This window comes from Lonchura striata, chromosome 3 (assembly GCF_046129695.1).
Source record: "Lonchura striata isolate bLonStr1 chromosome 3, bLonStr1.mat, whole genome shotgun sequence".
Taxonomy (NCBI): Eukaryota; Metazoa; Chordata; class Aves; order Passeriformes; family Estrildidae; genus Lonchura; species Lonchura striata.
In genome coordinates this window covers 69007500-69029717 of record NC_134605.1, presented here as the reverse complement: position 1 = coordinate 69029717, position 22218 = coordinate 69007500, and the positions used below count along the sequence as shown (strand labels likewise).

The 22218-nt window shown below is 41.5% G+C and overlaps 1 protein-coding gene across 1 annotated transcript in view; it reads right to left on the bottom strand.

Moving 5' to 3' along the window:
- The window catches only part of METTL24 (methyltransferase like 24), a 44142-nt gene that overhangs the window by 8105 nt on the left and 13819 nt on the right, over positions 1-22218 (bottom strand). Inside the window, exons 2-4 of the mRNA XM_021553767.2 lie at positions 16318-16416; positions 12393-12532; positions 6761-6989 (exon numbers count right to left, since the gene is read on the bottom strand). Coding sequence (XP_021409442.2) covers positions 6761-6989; positions 12393-12532; positions 16318-16416 — 468 coding nt within the window. The remainder of the gene's footprint in view (positions 1-6760; positions 6990-12392; positions 12533-16317; positions 16417-22218) is intronic.

Genomic DNA, 22218 nt, shown 5'->3' with positions numbered 1-22218 from the left:
GATAGGGCATTTATCTGAAGCACTTGTTAATATCAACACTACTGGGAAATCATGAGAAAGATGGGTAGTGGAGAAAAACCAGGATGCTCATAGAAATGGGTTGCTCTCGATTCTCATTAAATCCATGCCACACCATGGACCACCATCCTGATTAGATATTCAGTACCTCAGCCAAATTAAAACCATAAAATTCACATTTAAGCCAGGGTTAGTGGCTTAAGGAGGAGCTGTGGAGTGTGCATAGAGGTCTCAACTCAGCAGGTACCTGCATCTGGTACCACCCTGTGAAGCAGGGCAGGCTCCCAGGCTCCTGCTGAGCTCCAGGTTTGGCAGGAGGAGGGAATGGGACTGACTGATTTCCTACAGCAGCAGCACAGCTATGCTGACCCCACAGTGCCTGCAGTGAGTGCCATGCTCCTCTGAATGCAACTCTTAGACACTGAAATAGTCAAATAGGAAGGTGGAATTGAACACAGTTTGCACAGCTCTCTAGCAAAGCTGGGGGAAAGCGGATTTTTACTAGCTGACTTTTTTCTGAAGGGTCTTAACAACCACAACAAAGGCAACAACAAAAAAAAAAAGGAAAATAAAACCCTAAAAAGAATTGTCCTTCCTTTCTAATTTTTAGCAGACAATGATATGCTTTGAAAGTGCCTTTACTTCTTTTTCTGAAAGATAACCTGCATAAGTTCTGCTTCAACAGTGCAATACTTCAAAGCTTTCATTACAATTCAGGTGTTGCACTAGGCCTTTTCCTAGGGGAAGAAAAAGCTATGGATTGCACCATATTCAGCCAATGATATCATTAAAAGATCTTTCCTCCATGCCTGACAATTGCATACTAAACAGCAGCTTCAGATCACTCTCTAGAAATACCAATATTCTTAACAATGTCTTGAGAAGTGCTCCTGGTGGAGAGAATTTAAATGAGGCAAAAGGAGACATAAGGGACCAAGAGAAAACCCTGTAAAGCGCATGAGACACTTTGTGCACACGACACCAAAAGCAAGAGGTGGTGAGCAGTAAATCACTATCCAAAGATCTTTGCTTCGAGCAGCATGAGGTTGTCAAGCCCATTTTTAGTTGCAGCCAAACTCTTCAATCTACCTACAATTAAAATACTTCAGGCAGCAGCAGCCCTAGCTGATTAAGCAAATACAGACTTATCACCACCTTGATTTCATTATCGCTGAAATGAAAAAAATACATACATACAGGAAAGAAACACTGTGTGCCATGAGCTTGTGGATTACTCAGGGGCAACTGTTTCAAGGCTACAGAAGGCAGCATTTCCAACTGCAGGTAGAAACAGCTGCACCAGCTTGGCTGCCTCTTTCCAGCAAGGGGAGTGAGGTTTGCCAGCTCTCTGAGAGACCCCCAAAGGGTTTCCACGTGGCTCTGGTTATTGCTCAAACTGCAGAATGTCTGCCCGTGAATGAGACAAACTGCACCATAACAGTTTAGCTTGAGCCTGTAAGGACTTCAACAGCTATCTCAAACATAGACATTTAAGTTAATGGAGGTGAGGTTTGTGCTTCTCCATCCTGTGGCAGGTCATTTATTTAGACTATAAGCTCTAAGTGCTATGGTATTGCATTTGCCTGGTGCAAAAGAGTGCAGTACTAAAATTGGACTCCACTGAGCAGAGTTACTCCTTCTGCAAATAGGTCATGACCTGCCATTTACACTATGAAAAAAATCAGTGTTCTGGGACAAAACTTTTTCTACCGTGCAATTCAGAAACTGATATAACAAGGAGATGGCCTGACGAGTCACAAAAAAGCAAACAAGATAATAAGCAGTAAGTGCAGACATTTCCAGGGAAGGGCAGTCAGGACATTTCCAGGAAGAAGGCAGTCACAGCCTGAGCCTTAGCAGAGACACCATTGAGACTTCTGAATAGTACTGATTGCTGATGCTCCAGCTGCAGGAGGGGCAGCACAACACAAATAAGATGTTACGGGAAATACAGGATCTCTCATGTTGGAGAAATCTTAGAAAGGCCAGTATGATGACCCGACAAAAGCAAATGCTGTTCTTCACTGCTATATATAGATGGTAAATAACAGCTGCAGAAAAAGGGCCACTTAAGCTTAGAGACCATTGATTGCACAAGAAAAATTTAATGTAAAAATAATTTGGCTAAAAATCAGATGAAGGGTGGATTTTTCCCTTCTAGAACTGAGATTTTGGAAAAGCACCAAATAAGCATAAATAAAAATAAAAAAATTAAACCCTTTCAAGAATTCAGAATTCCAAACATTTACTTCAGGATTTATGATGCAACAATTCAAAAGACCTGGTCTCATTTGTTCTTTCTGACACTAAGCCACATGTAGCAGAGCAGATCTGAACTTGTTGCCCCCACTCCAGCAAGGTGATGGGAGCTGTTCCCCAGCTGCAGCAGCACCAGAGACAAGGACTCATGGCCCTGAAAGATTCCTGGGCTTCTGAGCTCTGGCTTCTCATCTTGATCTCAGGATTCCACATCAGGACCAGCCTGCAGGTGCTCATCAGCTGGTGCCGAGGTCCTGCTCATCAGTTAAGACGAGCTGAGTGTGCAAACACTGGTGGCACCCACACACTGAGCCAGGGCTGAGCAGCCCCTCACTGAATGCAACTCACACTAAGCAACTCCCAAGGATCCCTGGGCAATACCTAAGTCTAGCCTTGCAAAGGATAACCAAAGTTAAATTATTTTGTCTAGGCAGGATCAAGAATTCAAAAGCCTGTTTTGGCCCCTACAGCCCTAAGCTATGCATAGTAAAGAGTAATTACACAGATTTCATTGCTACAGAACTTGAACATGGACATTTCCCAATCTGAAGAGTTTATTTTTTGTTTTGTTAATAAAATCACCATGCACATCTAAGCTGTTACACATTTTCTCTGGACTTTCATTTTATATCTATTTGTGCACTACAAACAGAGCTGATTTTAAGCAAAAATGGTTAATCTTTAATACTGTCCTTTCACATCAGCCTTCAGAAAGCTGAAAGTGCAGCATGAAATAAATTCTATAGTATCCACTTGAGGAGAAGAGCAAGTGATAAACTACTTGCCTAGGAGGAGATGATATTATTAATCAAAATTACTTCAGGGTATAGTGTTTTGAAGTTGTGTTGAGTATTAAATAACAGGTGAAGGAATGTTCTTTCCTTTTGAAATCCTAAATTGAAGCCTATTCAATAAAATGAAGCAAAATCACCCAAGTTGCTACAGAAAAAAAAACCTTCATGAAGAGAGAGTGTAAATTAAAGCCTTCAAATAGAAATCAGATGTAAGGATTGATTTGCATTTATTTTCGTAACAAACAATGACACAGTTTGGTCTCTTACACAATTTGTTTGAGATAACTTGAATGTCAGGAATTGAACACAGCTCCCCTGAAAGTTACAGCTATGAGCTCTTCCTGATTAAATTAGGGTTTTACTCAGCATTCTCAGATTCTCCTTTCCAGATTAATTTGTTTTACAAGAAACAATTCCATCCACTGGTGAGCCATACTGCCAAGGAATGCAAACTCATAGCATTTACTGAGGGTACAACAAGAGACTTTTCCTGCAGAGCTCCAGAGGGAGGAAAACTACTCCTGGAATAAGAATTTGCATGTGTGACCACTGTCCATTTGGGACAGAATGAACTCTTGCTTTTTTTCTGCTGCTCAGGGCCTTTCTGTCAAAGGTTTTTAATTGTGCTTCCCATCACAGTCTTTGGAATACAGAGTACACTTAATAGCTTGGTTTGAATTTCTTGTTAAGGGTTAGCAGTGCATAGAAGCAGGACAAGAGCCAACAGACATGAATGGAAATCAGGGATGTTCAGACTGAATATAAGGAGAAACATTTCCATGAAGAGAACAATCCAGCAGGAAAACAGCTGACCCAGAGAATCTGGAAAGTCTCTGCTCTGGAGAAAATTCAGTGTTTGTCAAGACCAGAGTGGATAAAGCCTTGAACAACCTTGTCTGATTTCACAGCTGGCCTTGCTTTGAGCAGAGGACTGAGCCACAAGCCATTCAAGGTCCCTTCTGACTTGAATTATCCAGCAACTCTCTAGAAAGGAATTTCTCCATGCATCTATCACTATTCCATGGAAAACACCAGCACTGCAGCATCCTCATCCCTGTAGGTAGTTAGAGAATAGGAAAGTGAAAGTTTTCAAAAAGCTGAACTTCACTGCCATAAGAATCGTGGACCCTCAGTGGCTTTCTCCCTTTTTTCCCCACTGTTCATTAAGAGTGCACTACAGAGTGTGCATGTTCAGCAAAAAAGTTGAGGGCGAGGGGTGGATGACAAGGGAACATGAGCAAGATCAATTTTTACATCTTTATGCCTTCCTGTGGCTCATAAAATATTGCTCTTCTCAGAAGGTACACCAGTGAATTTTCAGTTTAGATCTGTATATCAGGAAATAAGGCTCCCATGACATCCTTTGGAGATTATTCCAGGGCTTAAGAGATTTCACACTCTAATGGTTCCCAAAAATACTCTGACTACATGTTTCCTTTGTCAGCCACATCCTAATATATTACTAGATAAGTCCTCTGCCTCCAGGCTATTTACAATGCTCAGAGAACTGAGGGCTGTTTTGCCACATAACCAGTTAGAAAGATCAAGTTCTTCTAATCTTTTCTCACATACACTCTAACTCCAAAAAGTGTTTGTATTTCTTGCCAAAATATCAGGGTGGGTTTCTCTGGTATGGATGAGGTCCCAGTATTGCCTGCAGAATAGCAGGCGTGCTCTCATCTGAATCAGGATGCAAATGAGCCCATCCAAGTTCTTTGATTTTCTTGCACACGAAACCCCAAAAATGCAAGATCTGTTCGCAAGACTACAACAGCAAGAACTCCAGGAGATCTTGTCTGTCCAGTCTTCCTTAGCCTGATTTTCTAACATCAGTGGAAATAGGGTCACTTGTAGGGTCTTGGATCAAGTCCCAAATCTCAAAGAATAAAAGCATGGATAAAATGAGGCATTAACTTCAAATGCAGCTGCCTGGAATTCCTGCCTTGAAGTGGGAACAGAACAACGTTGAGGGTAGGCGGAAGGGTTTTTTAAATTAAAAATGGGATGAAGAGCATGTTTTAATTTTCTAATTGAAAAAAAGTTATTCAGAAAATACTCTGTAAAACTGTTTTGAATTAACGTATTTATTCAGTTGAGGGAACATTCTGCTCATATTCACTAGAAGAATGGTGTTTCTACACCAATATACAACTTCTCAGGCTGCCTTCCTTCTAAGTTAAAGAAAACCTAAACAGAAAAATGTGAGGACAGTCAGACCATTTAGGGATTTCACAAGTATAAAACACTAGAAAATCTGGTGTTACAGTGTGTGAAACACCTTTATCCCCCTGGGAGAAAGTCAGGTCCCGACTTCACTAAGCCATAGCTTTGCACAGGGGAGCTCCTCAAATGCTACCAGAGCAAGAGGCTTTATACACTGTTCATAATGCACCAAAATACTTAACCAAATCCCATGTTATACCTACACAGCTAGAGGAAAGCCTGGCTGCATGTGTTATGTGTGCATTATGTTCCTTGGCTGCCGTCCAGCCCACTTTTTTCAGAATTCACCCCTACATCCTTCTCATTCACAGAAGGTGTTACAACCACTCTCTTCTACCATGATAACCTGACACTGACCTCAGCAGGTCTGGTATGTCATAAGACTTGTACACTTTTTCTGGATTGGGTCATTAGTTTTTTGCTGTGTGACTAATTCTTCTAAAATCAAAACAATGCAAAAGCACACATCAAAGAAAAGCCATCTCTGTCTCCCCAGATGTTTCACTAATGCACAGCCTAGTACAGTTACAGTATGACTAGGAAGAAGAAGGAAAAGGCTCATTTTCTCTGCTCTTATCCACAAAATGTTCCAATCAGTAGAGCTAAACCAAAAGAAAACAATTTTAAAAAGTAAAAAGTGAACCAAAAAGGACATCTTGCATTTTTAAATAACAAACCAAAAAAAAACGTTGCACTGCTTGCTTTGTAAATCTTACAGAAGAGCCCCTCCTTAGCCCAGGCTGCCTATTTCTTGAAAAACAAAGACAAGCAGAACTAGCTGCAGGCAATGAAGTATATTAGCATTTGAATTCATGTTTGTATATCCTCTGAAGGAAAAACTCTCTTAAAAGCAACCTAAAAACTTCCTGAAATGTATTATGGCAACATTTATTTGAGATTTGAAGATTCCTGATGTCTTTATAGTTCCTTAAAAACAAACTGGGAAATGCTAAAAAACACCCCACTGATTGCTGCCAAATTCAAAACAGGATGTTTTTGTTTTTGAGGACTGTAATTAGGAACAGTGACCTTGAAAATGTAAACAAACCATCCATTACCTCTTCTCTTCTAATTACTGTTACAAATATTGTTTTCTCTTTATAAACTTGTCTGTGTGAGTTGTTTAGTTTTCATACTCAGGCAAAGACCGGGACTTCCACAGGACTGTGCTAGCACCCAATGTCACCAGATAGTTAAAGGGAAAAGGAGGTGAGGAGGAGAAAGAATGTATTTGCTATACAGCTAGGGATTTAAAATCATTGTGGCTGTTATCAGCACACAGAGAAAGCAAGACAGAAAAGGCACCCCTAGAAGAAACACATTACAATTACTGCTGAAGAAAAATCCACTACTGGGAGTGGGTCTTGGAAAGTGCTTGGTCTCCTCAGGCAGCAAGAAGGGAGATCTGGAGATTTCCCAACACCTAACCCTGCAGTCAGGAACATAACACCAAAGCTCTTCCTTACCTTCTGGTGTCCAAATTCATTCAATACCGTGCCCAGCTTCTTAGTGCTGCTGTGAAGTTTATGAGCTGCAATGGCTGGGTTGGGATCCCTCCAGTCAATGGAGAGGCGGTGGTACCAGAGGTGCCGGCCCTCCTGAATGTGTGCTGACTTGATGCTGGGGTCGAAGCGATGCACCTCACATCCACTGTTGGCCATGCTGAGCTCAAACTGGTTGTCATCATTGCCTAACCTATGTTAAAAAAAAAACCAAACAAACAACTATTAATGCAGCAAAAAGACCTATTAGTGAGTAGGACGCCCTGAGGATGAATTAACATAACTTGAAGAAAATTCAAACTCAATGCAATATTAGAACTTTCTAGGCAAGAAGTAAACCACTTTTAGCCAGGCTGCTAACTTCCCAAAGAGATTTTCCTTAATTCAGACATTAGAAAAATTTGTACAAAAGTAAATTATACATTGGAATGTTTGTGCTGTCACCATTCATATTAATATTTTATGTTTATGAAAATTTCTCTATTTTCAATTCACTTTTTTCTTCAAAAGTTTACAATACTTTCCTTAGTCCCTGCTGCACAAACTTACAATAACCGAGCTGTAAGCAGAAGAGAAAATACATTTAAAATGTATGCAATACTACTTTGTAAAAATCTGGCATATGTCACGCCACATCTGTCCCTTGTAACAAACATCACCCACAGTGACCATCAGTACAGACAAGACACAAGAACGAAATGCCTCTCCTTCTCTGTGGCCAGGAAGACACAGATTTAAAATAGCATATTTAAAAATAAGCAATTTTAAACAGTAGCAGAGTTGTTACATAAACTTGAGAGAAAGATTGCTGCTAATTTGGTGAAGATCCCAAAGAAGAAGAAAAATTAATAGCCTCATTGTACAGCAGTATTGTCTCATCCCTGCCTCTGTGAGAAGTTATGTTTTAAAAGTCTGTGCTATATTCCCACCTCCTGGTATTTACCACTGCAATCACACATCTGAACCACAGGCCTTCCCTACTTTGTAAAACAGGATGTTCTCTTAGTTCCTACTCCTGCAAATGTGATTCAAATCATACACTAAACATTAAACTTAAGCAAAATTAAGCTGTTTGATGTACACACATGTAGTGCTGAGAAGAGAATTAAGACTTTTCCAAATCAGTTGTACTACAAATTGTACAACAGAGATTATTCACTACATGTTAACAGCAGAGCATTTATCTGTTGTGCACAGACCATGAGAGAGCAGTACTCTTAGATGTACTAACAGAGCACCTGCTGCATTACACCACAGTTATCCTAACCAATGGTGTGGGTCTGAAATAATTTACATCAATGTGTGAAACGTGGCACATTTTAAATCATGTCACACACTATGGTACAATGTTAGGTCAGCACTAAATAATCTACACAGATGACATACAGGTAAAAGAAAACTAATTCAGCTCATGAAACAATGTGTGGAAGAGCATTTGTTTTGGAAGTTACCCACACAGACACTTGCTGTGTTACTAGCTAAGCACACTGTAACAATACCCTAGGATGCTGTCTTCTCCTCAACCATCCTCCCTTTCCCTGGGAAAATTGGAGGAGACAGGGTGTGCAAAAATAGCTCAGCATGCTTTTAAGAACAACCCTAATTCACAGGATTCCAACTCATACAGCTGTGTGGGAGGAAAAAAGAGGAGTTTTCTTTTAATATATTCAACACACATTAGGAAAAAAGTTCAGAAGTTAACCAAGTGAATCGACATGTTTGTTTGCATGTGGCTTTCCACAGAAGGGACAGTGATGGACAAAGAGCAGTGTAATCCCTTAGGAATGAGATGCTGGCTAAAAATGAACAGCATGGGAATTGCTGGGGACAGTAACAGCATTAGTGATGAGCCCACCAGCGACTGATGGCCGCATGTGTCCGTGACACACTTCTAACCATACCAGCTGGTACAATGCAGAGGGCCAGATGCTTTTGGTGCAGACAAACCTCAGGCTGCCTCCAAACAGCTTGCTGATCATGTGGACTGCAAGCAGAGTTTCACAGCAGCAGAAAGCAGGAAAAAAAAAATACAGATGAGGGTAAAGATGGACATGATGTATCTTCTGGCACTCTAGTTAACAGATCAAATTTACGCCTGAAGAGAGATCTAGCCAAATACATAGGAGAGAAAATTAGGTGTTCTTCAAAGGAAATAATTCAAAACATGCCTGGCCCACATGCAATCATGAGAAGGGATAATGCAGCATGAAAAATAAAAAATTAGGTCTCCTAACAAAAATTTAGTTACTTAAAGAAAGACGTTTTACTTAAAAAGGGATCATGATTTTAGAAGGACTGTGTGGAGGTCACAGAAGACTGGCGAGGTCTTTCCTCACCATCAGGAGAGAGCAGCTGCTGCCTCCATCAGCAGCAAAATAAAGGCTGCCGAGGAAGCTGCCCTATTTTTCCCGTGGGGGAGAAGGGAGCTGGGTGCCAGAGGTCCCCGCAGGGCCCTGCGGTGGGGCAGAGGGGCATTCCGCAGCCTGCACAGCGCCCGCCTCTCCCGGCTGCGGGCGGCGCTCCGCTCCCGCCGCGGCAGGGCAGCCGCGCTGCCCCGGGACACGGCGCAGCGCAGCGGGCAGCGTGTCCCCGGCTGTTCCCTGCTCCCAGGCTTCACGGGGCACACAGCCTTGCGCTCAGAACAGACACTGGGCTGCAGCTTGCGCTGGATGCAGCACCGGCCCCTGCACCAGCCGGGGGCACAGGGAGCGGCGAGTGGCACAAAAGCTGCTTTGTCCGCTCCAGCGCGGCTCTAGTGGACACCTGTAGCTGATCCAACCCGAAAACTGCAGGTACTCCAGCTCCTACAGCGACCACAGGACAGAGCTAAAAACACATGCAAGTTAAGGTCCAGCTTTCCCTTTCTCTGTTTCCCCTTCTCCCCTTCTCTTTCAAAGGAAGATAACTGAGCTCAGCAGCTCAGCAAAAAACGAAGGACCCCCAGTGTGAATCCTAAAGCTCCTACATACACTTTAGGATGCACCTGAAATGGCATTTATGCTGTATTACAGCAAGACTCTTTAAACCTCTGCTGGTAAATTTCTGAAATCCCATTCATTTATGTTATCCCAGCTTGAGTGCCTGCCTGTGGTGTTTGTAACTGACTTAGTTTAATCTAAGCAGATTTAGCTCTAATAACTAGAGCTCACTAATGCATATTGCAATTATGTATCACACCGGGAAATCCTATCCCTCAAGCAAAAACATTGCTGCCTCCCAGTAGTGGAAGCAACTAATACTGATCTAAAAAGATCCCCAGATGTTCTAGACTGCTCGCTCCCATTCACAAGTAACCTCTTCTATAGCATTCAAGGAGGCAAAGCATGTTTTATTCCAGTTTTAACAATATATGGACTTAATTCAGGATTCCCAGTAACATTCTCACTGAACTTTCACGTTTGTCCTCCATCCATCCTCTCTGAAGTGAATGCTCTTCATTAGAAGCAGCTGCTCCCCATTTGCTCTTTATGAAGCATATGAGATAACAAAAATGTTTAAAGGGGATTTTTGCCTTAGAACAAAATTACTTTTCTGTCTGTCATAAACTAAAGGAAGTGAGTCTGAGGGGAAGAATTATGCAGTAACGAGCTCCAAAGTTTGCAAAAGTAAACTGGTGGATTTAAGACTGCTTCTCCGTAACCTCAAGTATTTCCCTTTAATATTTTAGGTGTTTCATGTGATGCATCCTGGTTGCTTACTTACTGCATGTGTATCTGACTGATGGGAGAGCCAACACCAATTTTGATCTCTGCTAAACCCTAGTGTTCCATCACTACCGAAGATCTGGCACTCATGCTCCCGTGACCATACACAGAACAGTACCACATATAAAGCAGTGGTATGCACACACTAGCTCAGTTCTCTTCAAAACCATAAGCAAAATATCTCATTGTTGGTCAGCTCTGTGCCTAATTTGCACTTCCTAGCACAGATTAAATCAACTCTGCATTGTGCCTGATGGACAATTCAACAAAAATACCATTCTCAATCCTCATTTCATCCTTAAGAATAGGTTAAAAGGACATGAACATAGGAGCTCAGGTCTTATATAAATGATCATGCAGCTTGAAGGTCTAGGTTAATTCCACTGAACTTTGAGTACTTTGCCAAGACATCTAAAATCGGCAGCCACCTTATCCCAGACTTCCACTATAATCAAAGGAGAGCTGTACCTACCTCCAGAATGCTATTTAGCTTAGCTGATTTTCCACCTGAATGTGCTTGCCTCTCCCTACTGACTACTAGAAAGGCCCTCAGGCAATAACTCAGTGCTAGAGTCAGACAGTAAAGCCTGGAATGGAGCATGCGCAGCATCCCTCCTAACTTTTATAGGAACATGAAAAACTGAGAAGGAAAAAAATCTTGTAAACCTCTATCTTGCATCAATGCCAGGTAAGTATAATTTGAAATATATTGCAAAGAACACTCAGAAAATAAGAAGCAACAGTAGTCAAGAGAAATCTTCTCTCTGTGTATGTGATTTGTCTCTAAGGGGCATGTTCTTGTTCTGCCACAGAGCAGTGCTGCTGAACAAAACCTGAGAGCACCTCCGTCTCAGAGGATCTGGGTCTTTACAGCTCAAATAAACTCAATCAATGTATAAACCCACCCAAATTAACCAAAACCACTCCCTTTGACTAGAGGACACCCTGCTTCCCCTCTACACCCACTGCAGGTGTTACCTGCTGTGAGAAATGCCACCCTGGCACGGTTCCTTGCTATTCACCCTTTGTAAATCCACAGCAGCAAAATCACAGGAATAAACTGCACTGCTTCAAGGGAGATGAAGCCTTTCAATATGCCTCTGACCTAAAGCTGCCTTTCAGGACAGCAAGTACTGTTTTATTAGGCAGCTCTACGTGGTGATCTGTGTGAAATGAGCTCCAGATCCCAGCGACTGTTCACCTAATGCATCTGTGTGCTGATGGCCTGATGCACTCTGAGGACTGACCTCCCTTGTCCTCCTGGATATCAGAATGCTTTACAAGCAGGGAAACAGGCTGCAATGTGTGGTTTTGCTACCTATAAAAGCACTTGTTCTGTGAAGAGTGAAAACTTCATTCTCAAGGGCTGTAAACATCATAAACACTGCAAACATTTCAAAGTAAAGCCACAGCTGTCTTTATCACTATCACTTTGGCACATGTCACCCCTGAAGTGTCAAGATCAGGGGTGACACTCTCATATGGAAATGTACTGTTTTGTCCCAGAGCTGGTTAATGAAGTTTTGTAAGCAATGCTGCTGAAATCCCTGGCAGTTATGCAAGTCACCCCTGCTCAAGGCAGATGCTGTAGGCTTCTCAGATTACCTCTTTGGTTTCTGTCTTCTTCTACATGAACTACCACTCACAACTCACCAGCAAGCAATTTGCTTTCATACCAGTATTAGAAAGGCAAAGGAAAATAAAGACTCTAATGGAGAAAGGTTTTTTCCCTAAAAATAAAGTTTACAGAAGCGCATCAACATATGATAAACACACCTGAACGAAGTTTATATTTTATAAGATAACCTTGCTGCAGCCTGTGTTGTATTTGTATGGCTTATTGAAGCTACTTGCCATGAAACAATTTCCTTTCTTTTAAAGTGAGCACTTACCCAAGTGAATAGAGACGGCATTTCTTGCTTCTGATTCGATGGATGAGGCTAAACCTCTCATCAAGACAGACTGACCAGGGCTTTTTTGTGGTTTCAGAGTACTCTTTCAAGCTGTTTGTGTTCATGTGTTCACATGAAATCTGTTGAAATCAAAGGATATTTCATTTTAAGACAGGTCTTTTAACTTGTTTTTAATTTGCCTTCTGGGGGAGAAGTGGAAAAAGGGAAAATGTTAATTTCTTTAAGTCTTATTTTCAATTTGATACATGACTACTAATTATTTTCCTTGTTTGTCTGTTCCACTTAGTGAAATTTAAGGCTTACATAACTCCCAGAGAGCAATGCAGTTTGAAAAGAAAATAATTAAACATTAGTACTATAACCAAATTCTCTTTTTTTCCATGAGGAAATTATGTTTCAGCATTCAAATGTTTAATTTTCTTTTCAAACTTTGGACTGGATTCTGCATCCTGAATAATGTTAAAATCAAGACTGTATTTACAAAGTTGCAGTATCTCTGCAACAAGTATGTTACCCAGAATATCCTGGATCTCAGCTCCAGAAGGGATTTAATCTTTACCCCAAACACACGCCCCGTCCAACAACAAAGGGATTTAAGCAAGTGTGTAACTAAACAGAGGAATCATAGCATGTGTGTCTATGCTGAGCTGACTCGTACATCTAGGGTCTAAAGCCAGAATAAAAACCCTGCAAAAGAAGAGATAGAGACCCTGCAGGGAGGAACACTGTGAGTCAAAGCCCTTGTACAGACCAAGAAAGCAAAGACTGAAAATGCACTGGCTTCATCAGAAACCTGGACATGTCAGAATTCACTGAGGGGTGAAGTCAGCTTTGCCAGCAGCTGAGCAGCAGCCTGCAAAAGCCAAACTCACAGTGACTGAGCTAGCAAAGCCATGGCCCTGTGAGTGACACCCTGCAGAGGAGCCCCTGCCTGCAGCACCAGCTCTGCCTGTCCATCCAGCAGCTCAGGCCAGAGTTTCACCCCCAGAACACCACATTCCACTCCACCTTCTTCCTCTAAATCCACTCTGGGAAAGGCAGGCACAGAGCTGGTGAGTGCTGCACCCTTTGCAGAACACAGGAGCCAGAGCACAGCAGTCGATGGAGAGCTGGTACAATTCGTATGGCTCTCACCACAGCAGTGGCAAGGAGGCAAGGGGAAGCAGAAGAAAGCACCAAATCTGTGGCTGCTTCTGCTCAGGAAAGGCTGCATTGCTGTTCACCAGCATCCACAGTTTGTTCTTGAAGGGCTTCTCAAACCATGCAGCCCAGCCATCAATCAGGGGTTGCAAGGCACAGGTTGCTACCACACAGATAAGAAAGCAAAGACTGAGAAGAGCTGCAGGAACACAGCTGAGTCTATGTGATGAAAAGTTGTTCTTTGGGCCCAGTACCAGCCCTGGCTGCAGGAATGGGAGCTGGCAGTGTCAGAAAGGTAACAACTAAAATGGTGGAAAGGACAAAACCAGGTTAAATATCAGTCCTGAACAGACTGTTCTCATCTTGCTCCTTTCCTTCTCCTACAGCAGACTGCAGAGGCTCAGTTCTCAGTCTTAGCCAAACTAAGAAGCACAGCTCTAGTCCCACCTGGAACCACAGAAATGAAACAATTTTACACATGAAGTGAGAGCAAAACCTGGAACCCAGCCTTTAATGTAGCACTCTTCACCACATACCTTATAATAAGTAAATAAAACTCTCATTCTTTAAGAAGTGTATGCTCTAAAAGATCATTACCTGCAGTTTTACATTCAAAGAGCTGCACGCTGCATCACCGCCTCCCTGCTCCTGCTTGGTGCATAATTCCCATGGAAAATTCATAAAAGCAAATATAGCATCTCTTCATGCTGTTCCCAGGATTCACTAAGTTTTAGGCAATGATTTGCACTGCACCCCACACCCATTTCCCTTCAGTCACATAACAATCAAGAAATAAATGGTACTGCAATAATAAGCACTAATTTAAGACAGAAGAATAATGTATTCTCTACAGAAAACTAAGATTCTGCAATGCTGCCACTTAATTGACTCATGGCATTATGAGCAATTACAACAGTCAGAGTTTGAAGCAATTTTAACAGCTCTTGCTACTGAATAGCTCTTGCTATCAAAAAAAAAAAAAAAACCAAACAAAAAAAACCCAAAAAAACCCCTATAAAACAACAACAGCAATTTATTTTTTTAAAAAAACAAAGAAAAATCAAACCCTGAATCTGCCTTTAGCACCATCATCAGTCTGTTACATGATTTATTGATGCACTGAGCTCACATCCTGTTCTGGGTTTCTGCTCGCTCCTGTCAAACAACAGAACAAGAAAGATGCTTCTCCTGATCATGAAATACCAGCACTGAAAATGCTTTTGCTGGCCACACGCCTTGACCTAGCTGACATGGCACCTTCCTGCTCCAGCAGTTTGAGCCATTCTACACTAATGGCATGAGGCTGAACTTTGGCACAGTAATTAGTAGATACTTGCTCAGCAAACAAGGAAAATGACATCCCATGCTTATCTACGTAAGCAGGCTGCCATTTCAGAAGTGCCCTACCAGTCATGATGTTATCCCATCAGTTATTCATCTTGTAACATCTGCCAGGCCAGGAACAGGGATTCATCGCATTTTTTTTTTTTTTCCACTTATGCTTATTCCCCCAACTAGGGTCAGTTACTCTGGGAATAGAACTTCTCGCTGAGTGTGTCAAAAGCAATAAACTCTCTGTTAATTGATGTCCTTGTAGGCTTTGACCCAACTAGTGGAGTTTAGCATCATCTGCCACTGTTTATTAAGTTGCTGAGATGAAGGATGTTTTCAAACTTAATATGTCTGCCACAGTCTAAACTTCTGTACAACAAAACAAGCAGCTCTACACACATCTCTTGCTGTCCCTCATGCATTATCTTGCCTCCTGCCCTCTCAGTGCTGGCATGAGTGGCAGCAGAGATGTCATTTTTGAGAATTTAGCCACAGGTACCCACATGCTGGAGAATACATGAACACCCTGCTATTCTCTTTTTTAGAGGTATTTCAAATTATCTCAGCCTCAAAAGCACCGCATTAATAAAGAATTTCATACGTGAATGACATTTCAGTGATGTTGGCACCTGGGATTTTTTGCTGTTCTTCAGAGTAAGTAATGATGCTGTCAACTCTGTATTCAAGGGTCAATTGCTGATAAACCTGGGTACCAAAAGCAGCTGCTCTGTTGGAATTGTGAGCATCCAGCACCTTTTCCATTTTTTTCTTACAGGAAATGCACACACAAATGCTGTTGTGAGTAAGTGATGCCTCTGTTAAGACATGATGGCCCATTAATTTCCATGTATGCTGAAGGCTGCAAATATCCATCAACACAGTATTGGATGTGGAAATGCCATTTTAAAAAGAACATAAACCCACTAATTTCCACGTCCATTGTTTTTGTCCTGAAAATATCAAGATTCTATTGGTATCATTGAAAAAACTTGTCCGAGTTAGGGTCTGATGCCTTGTTCTCATTTTACTGGGAACCTCAACTGCCTCCTTTTGAAGTAAAATGAACCTGGTTATCATATTATTATTGAGAGGTGGAGAGGTTGAATACACTCTCTTGATACAGAGCGCTCTGTATTTTTCCATCTGAGAGGCAGAGAGGGGAGAGAGAGAAACATCACATCTAGAATTTCAGTCATACCATACTCCTGTCAGGACACAAACCCATTTGGAAATAAATAACATGGAAATAAAGCATTCTTTCAAATATGTATTTTGACCTTTATATTTATGTTGACCATCAGTGCTAGGTTAAGCAACTTTAGAAATCAATCAGTTTCAAAAAGTTTGTTGTGAGGTTAATTCCTTAGATACGAGGGAAAAATCTGTGCCAGGCAAAGTGTTTTCTAAATGGAGACTGAAACAAAAAACCTACCTGAGAAGTGCTAATGTACTTTAGAAACCTTGAGGCCTCATAGTTGAGGGAAGGGGTTGGACTTGCCCATGGTTGTAGTTCAATGTGCCATCTTACAGTCTGTAAAACAAAGCAAAAAAAAAACATCTTAAATGCAATGCAAGCATAAATTATATGGGCAAATAAACTAAGGAGATTTCATTTCAAACTAAAAGAGATTCCTGGGGGCTTGTCTACACATGAAAAACATTTCAGAACAAAGCAGAGTTTCAACTACAGCGAAAAAGCATCTAACTGTGATTCATAATGATGAGCTTTGAAAGCAGATGTAGTTAATTCAAGAAGAAAGTGCTCCTCATCCAGGATACATGTGTAACCCAGTTATTCTAGGACATCCGAGTAAGCTGTGAGAAATGCATGAAGAAAACCAAGATCTAAATAATCAAATCCTGCAGGAATATATCTGAAAACAGTGATATCATTTTAATTTCCTATCTATCAGGTATGAATGTCCACTGAAAGAAGAACTTGGATTGCAAACACTAATCACCGAAGGAAACCTCTGCAAGCAACCTGTTTTCTTTTTTAAAATCTAGATTTTACTGAAAAAACAATCATCTTGTGGGCTTTGAGAAAAGTTCTCTTCCTCTCCCACATTTGCCTGACAGATTTACCAGAATTCCTTGAAAAAATGTAAGCGTGGCTGCCTGTAGTCCTACCACTCCGCATTTACATAGCCCCTAGGAAGTAGCTTTGGTGGGTGCTTTCTGTGCTCCCTCAGCTCAGAACCTTGTCAGCTTTTCCAGAAACACTTCCCACGTGGACAGAAAAGACCTTTAAGACACGTGCTTGCAGAGCAACAGGGCTCTGTGCTCCCACCTGCACCACCTTCTCCCAGTTCTGCCCGCTGTCATGCTGGGAAGTTTAGATTTGTCATCTCTTGCCCTCAAGTAGATAAAAATACAAGCATGGTGATAAGCTGTACTAAATCAAAATTGATTCCTCATGGCCTTTCATCTTCAGGCGCCATAACTCACTTCTATGGTTGGGCAGGTACTATCAAGCTTCCCTTTAATCATCCTCAATTAACTGAGCTCCATAATGGACAGGATGGGGTTTCTCCCTCAAAGACTCATGTTTGCATTCAATAAAATACAATCAGAAACCCCACTCGGGATTCCCACAGGACTTAATTTCAGACAAAGCCCTGGAAAACATGTAGGAGAGAGCAATTAGCTGCAGAGGATGGAGGCAGACAGGTGAGGTGGGGCACTGAGCCCCCAGACAGGACTGGTCTGTGGCACCAGGAGAAGAGCCAGCAGAGTGACAGCAGGGATCCTCTGATGCCAGAGAGGAATGTAGGAAAGAGAAGGTAAAATTAGAAAAGATGATTAAAGAGCACCACCAGACCAGATGGCATTTGCCTTGAGTTGGTATCATGAATTGATATCTTCGCAGCCTAAGTAAACATAGCCTACAGTGAACGTGAGCTAGGGGGTCTGTACAAGGTTTGCTGATCCTTTAGGGGTTATTTTTCAGATTTATTGTGGGTTTGGGGTTGTTTGAGTTGTTTTTGTGGTTTTTTGTGGGTTTTTTTTTTAAGTTTTTGGGGGTTGTTTTGCTTGATTTTTTTTTTACAGTAAAGAGATGCTGAAAAGGATATTGAGAATTTTTTTTCTCCCCCAGGAGCAGACAAAAGTAGTATTTCTCACCCTGAAAATTCCTGCCTGCAGCAAACTTGGACTCCTATACTCTGCACAGCATGAGCCTGGAAGCAAGCTAGCAAGCCAGCTCTGCAGCTGCACGTCCCCCTGACCTCTGCTTGCAGCAGGCAGCCTGCAAACAGCAAACAGCAGGAGGATAGGTGCACACCAGGGAGGGAAATTCGTCTAATCTTTCAGAATGAGTCACAGTTCACACGGCTGAATAACGTTTGCAATGACAGGAATGCTGCTGTTTCAACAGGCTTGAAAGCTGAAATGAAAATGAAGACTGACAATCATTTTCAGAGGAAAAAAAAAAAGAAAAAAAATCCACCAAACAAACAAAAAACTAAACAAACAAAAAACCCAACCCAAACCAAATAAAACACCAACCACCCAGATACCTACACATCTGCCCAGTTATTCTGAAATCTATTTCTGTGAGAAGTAGCTCATTAAGTAGAGGCATTGCAGGGTGACCATTGTGGACTATTCAGCAAGAATTCCTTCTGCACAGAGTTGACAGGGAAGAAAAAAAATCTCTATAATGAACTACATGAATGAGGTTCTTTTGCAGCAGAGTGAATGTCCAAGAGCCACTGCAGCTTACACTCTGGTTCTTAAAATCTTTAAGAAAATAAACTGCCTTCCCACTGACTCCAAACTATTGATAAACCCATGGAAATGAAATAAAAATCCTAGTGACTTACTAATGCAGTTTCACTAAAAAATAAAGAGGTGGGGGGGGGAGGAGAGAGAAAAAAAAAAACCAGAAAGAGATCAAGCTTTTGTATAGTTCTTTAAATTTAGGAGCAGTACATAAATGCTACTTTTGTGCCAGAGATCAGACCCGAAGCTCCTCTTTGACGGCAATGCTTTTGAATAGCTTCTCAAACTTCACACCTGGCCCCCGGCTCCTTAGGAAGCCACAGCCTATTTCCATTCACTAAGGAACACACAGGAGAGTCCTGTTCCTAACCCCTCCTGACACCCCGACAGGGTGCCTCAGCAGCTGCCTCACAATAAGATTCACAGACAACGGGTGGGATGAAAATCCATCACATCTCCAGGATTGGGTGCGAGCCCCCCAGAGGGTAACTCACAAATGTCAGTGATGAGTTTTGGGTACGTTCAGGAATACAAAATATCCTCCTGAAGGAGCTGTTCCATAGGTACATTCGTAGTCTTTGTTTATAGTTTTCCAGGTAATTTTCAGCTTGGTTCATAGTGTTTCCATGTAAGCCTTCTCAAATAAACTCTACAGGTGCTTTGTGAAAATCAGGTTTATCCCTGATAAAAAATGATCCTTATTTTAGGAGTCTTCCCTCTGTCTTGGCTTTGCAATTTTGTTTACTCAGAGTGAACCTGACTGTGGTATCATGATTTGGACTTTCTCACGTGTATCGTGGAAATCTCTAGAATGACCGAGAACAGATCCCTGTGGCTGCTGAACAACCAGGCTGAGGATCAGCTCCTTTCACAGAGGGCTTTACAGCAAAGGAGCAGAGGAGCTATTACAGCCCAGATTATACAGCCCTGAATATGAAATTCAGATAGACTTCCCCAAAAGCTGCCCAAGAGGAGCCAGAAAATGAATGCAGACAATGTGCATTTTTGCCTATCACCATGGCTGTGCTCTCTCCCTAGGGTAAGGGTTCATCCAACCATTACTGTTTTTCCCAAACATCAACATATCCATATTCCACAATATAAAGACATGACAGTACCTAGAAAGTTACAATGCCACTTAAAAAAAATCATACTGAATATCTTAATGTATCCGTCTGTATATAGCTTCACTTATAGACACATCAATTGAAATTAACATTGTAAGAAAAATCAATCGTCAGCAAGACTTTATCACAAGCACTGATCAGACACTGACTTCAGCTGCTCCTGAAGGGTAATGGATATTCAGAAACTGTTATTCAGACTGGTGTCTAAATTTTCACCACATGAGTTAACCACAGAGAAAAGAAAATTTTAAAGTAATACCATTGCTTTGTTAGGAAAACTAGGATGCATTTGAAGGTCTGATTTTTCTTCTAGGCACTTCATACTTAGGGATAAGGACTGATGTTTCCTTCAGACCAATCTCACAGTAATCTGCAGAGACTTCCCTCTGGAGACCACTTTTTCTTAGATTTTTTCCCCCTCATAGCCATCTGTGATAGTCATTTGATAATCCCTTAATAACCTGTAGTATATATGTGATATATTTTTAAAGGAGTGTAATTTAAAATCTGTCCTAAAAATCTGAAGTCATAATATAAAATTTAAATCAATATGTGCAAAGGGCTCACATACCAGGTCTAAAATTGTAGGTCTGCCAGATCTTTTGGCTTTTCCAGCCTAAACTTACATACAAATAATTAAATTCTTTCCAGACCAATCCTAGTTTTAGTGCACTAATTCAAAAAGCCCAACCCCTCCCTTCCCTTCTGCTTACATTTGAAAGGGAATTAGTAAGTTTTCCATATTTCTATCTTTTTTAGCTCAGTAGCTCTCCCCCCCCTCCCCCGCCCATTTTAATCTCCTTCCCTTTTAGCAGCCAGTTAAAATATAGAAACATATTAGCTATTTTTGTAAACAAAAATTTGGGAATCCCATTGCCCTGCCAAGCAGTCTGTTGCTTACAAAGAAGAAACAAAAGACTTGTCAGTATATTCACAGATGTCTTAAATAAATCCTCTAATTAAATCATGCAACAATTTAATTTCTTACATCAGAGGCAGGACTAAATGTGAGTGGAAATAATTTGTGGCAATAAATTCCATCAAGAACCATAAATATTTGCCAGCCATAGAAACAAATTACATACACATCTTCATCTCCAATTATTCTGCCTGTACCCTGTGTACAACCACACTCAGCAGAACAGAACCTGCTCGTGGGTGAAATTTTGCAGGGGTTTTATCAGTTTGAAAGGCAATGCATGGAATTCAGATTCAGGCTGCAAAACTTCAGACATCCACATGGCAAATTTATTAGATTGCATTTCCTGAAGGCTTGCCCTTGTGAGAGCAGCTTGTCCCCAGATACAATTGACAGAGCTCGGACATAATTTTATTTGTGGTGCCTCTCAAGAACCTGTAGCCTTAAGCATATTAGTTTGTTGTGGTCTTACTGTTTGGGGTTTTTCCCTCAATTCAAAAGTGCTGCAGCCCTGGCTTTGCAGGACACGCCAACGCCTGCTAAGGGGAGCGGGAGGGCTGCTGGGGGTGGAGGCAGCCAAACCTGGCACGCTGCTCCTCTTGCTGACAGCACAGAGCAGCTCCAGCAGCAGAGAATCCCCCGTGAACACCCACGTTTAGTTTCAGAGGCAATTAGCTGGGTGACCCCCAGGGAGAGCCAGGGGGATAGAAATGCTGCATGCAGACAGCCATCCCACGCTGGGCTGGGGAGTTAAGTTATTTGACAGGACAGATGAGGCAGACAGGATCTTTAAGGGAATGATTCATCACTCTACATATAAAATATGTAAGGTGAGTCAAGCACTGGAAAAGTCCAGTGCTCTCATATCTCTCCATGACCTGCAAAGGAAGCCTGAAGGATGGGCTCACACCACAGACCCTCAGCATCACAGAAGAGAAACTCAGACCAGACATTCACACACCCTATGCTGCAGAAAAATATGCATTTTAGAGGGCTGAGCCTGTTATTTAGTTGTGAGCCTAAAGTAACATTTAGCTGCATTTTATTCTTCAACAGGGTTGAGTAATTCCAAATGTTTTATGTTTGGAGCAGCAGTATGTGGCACAAGTAAAACAAACTCCACCTAAAAGCGGAGGAATCAGTAGGAAAGAACAAGTATGCCTTCAGCCTTGGCACAGACTTCATTGAGAAAGGTCAATTCATACAGTCCCCTTTAGCTAAATGTAACCAGCACCACCAGGGCTCACAAGACACACACTCATAAAAACCTGCTACCTCACATCATTAATGTAGGAGCAGCAGGGACACACACGGGCTCAGTAAGCTATAATTTAAAACACAGACTTACAAAGTGACTGAGCCCTTATATTTAAAGCTTTGAGTGAATTAATTTCCAACTCAACTGGCTTTATAGATATTCCATCCCTACATGTCTGAACTGTTTCTTTCCTTTCTTTTCTCTTTCATATTATTATTATTTTCTTTTTTTTCTTTTTCTTTTTTTTTTTTCAGTGTGTCTTTCTTAAACATATAAGATTTTCTCTTAAGAAATCATAGTGCAAAA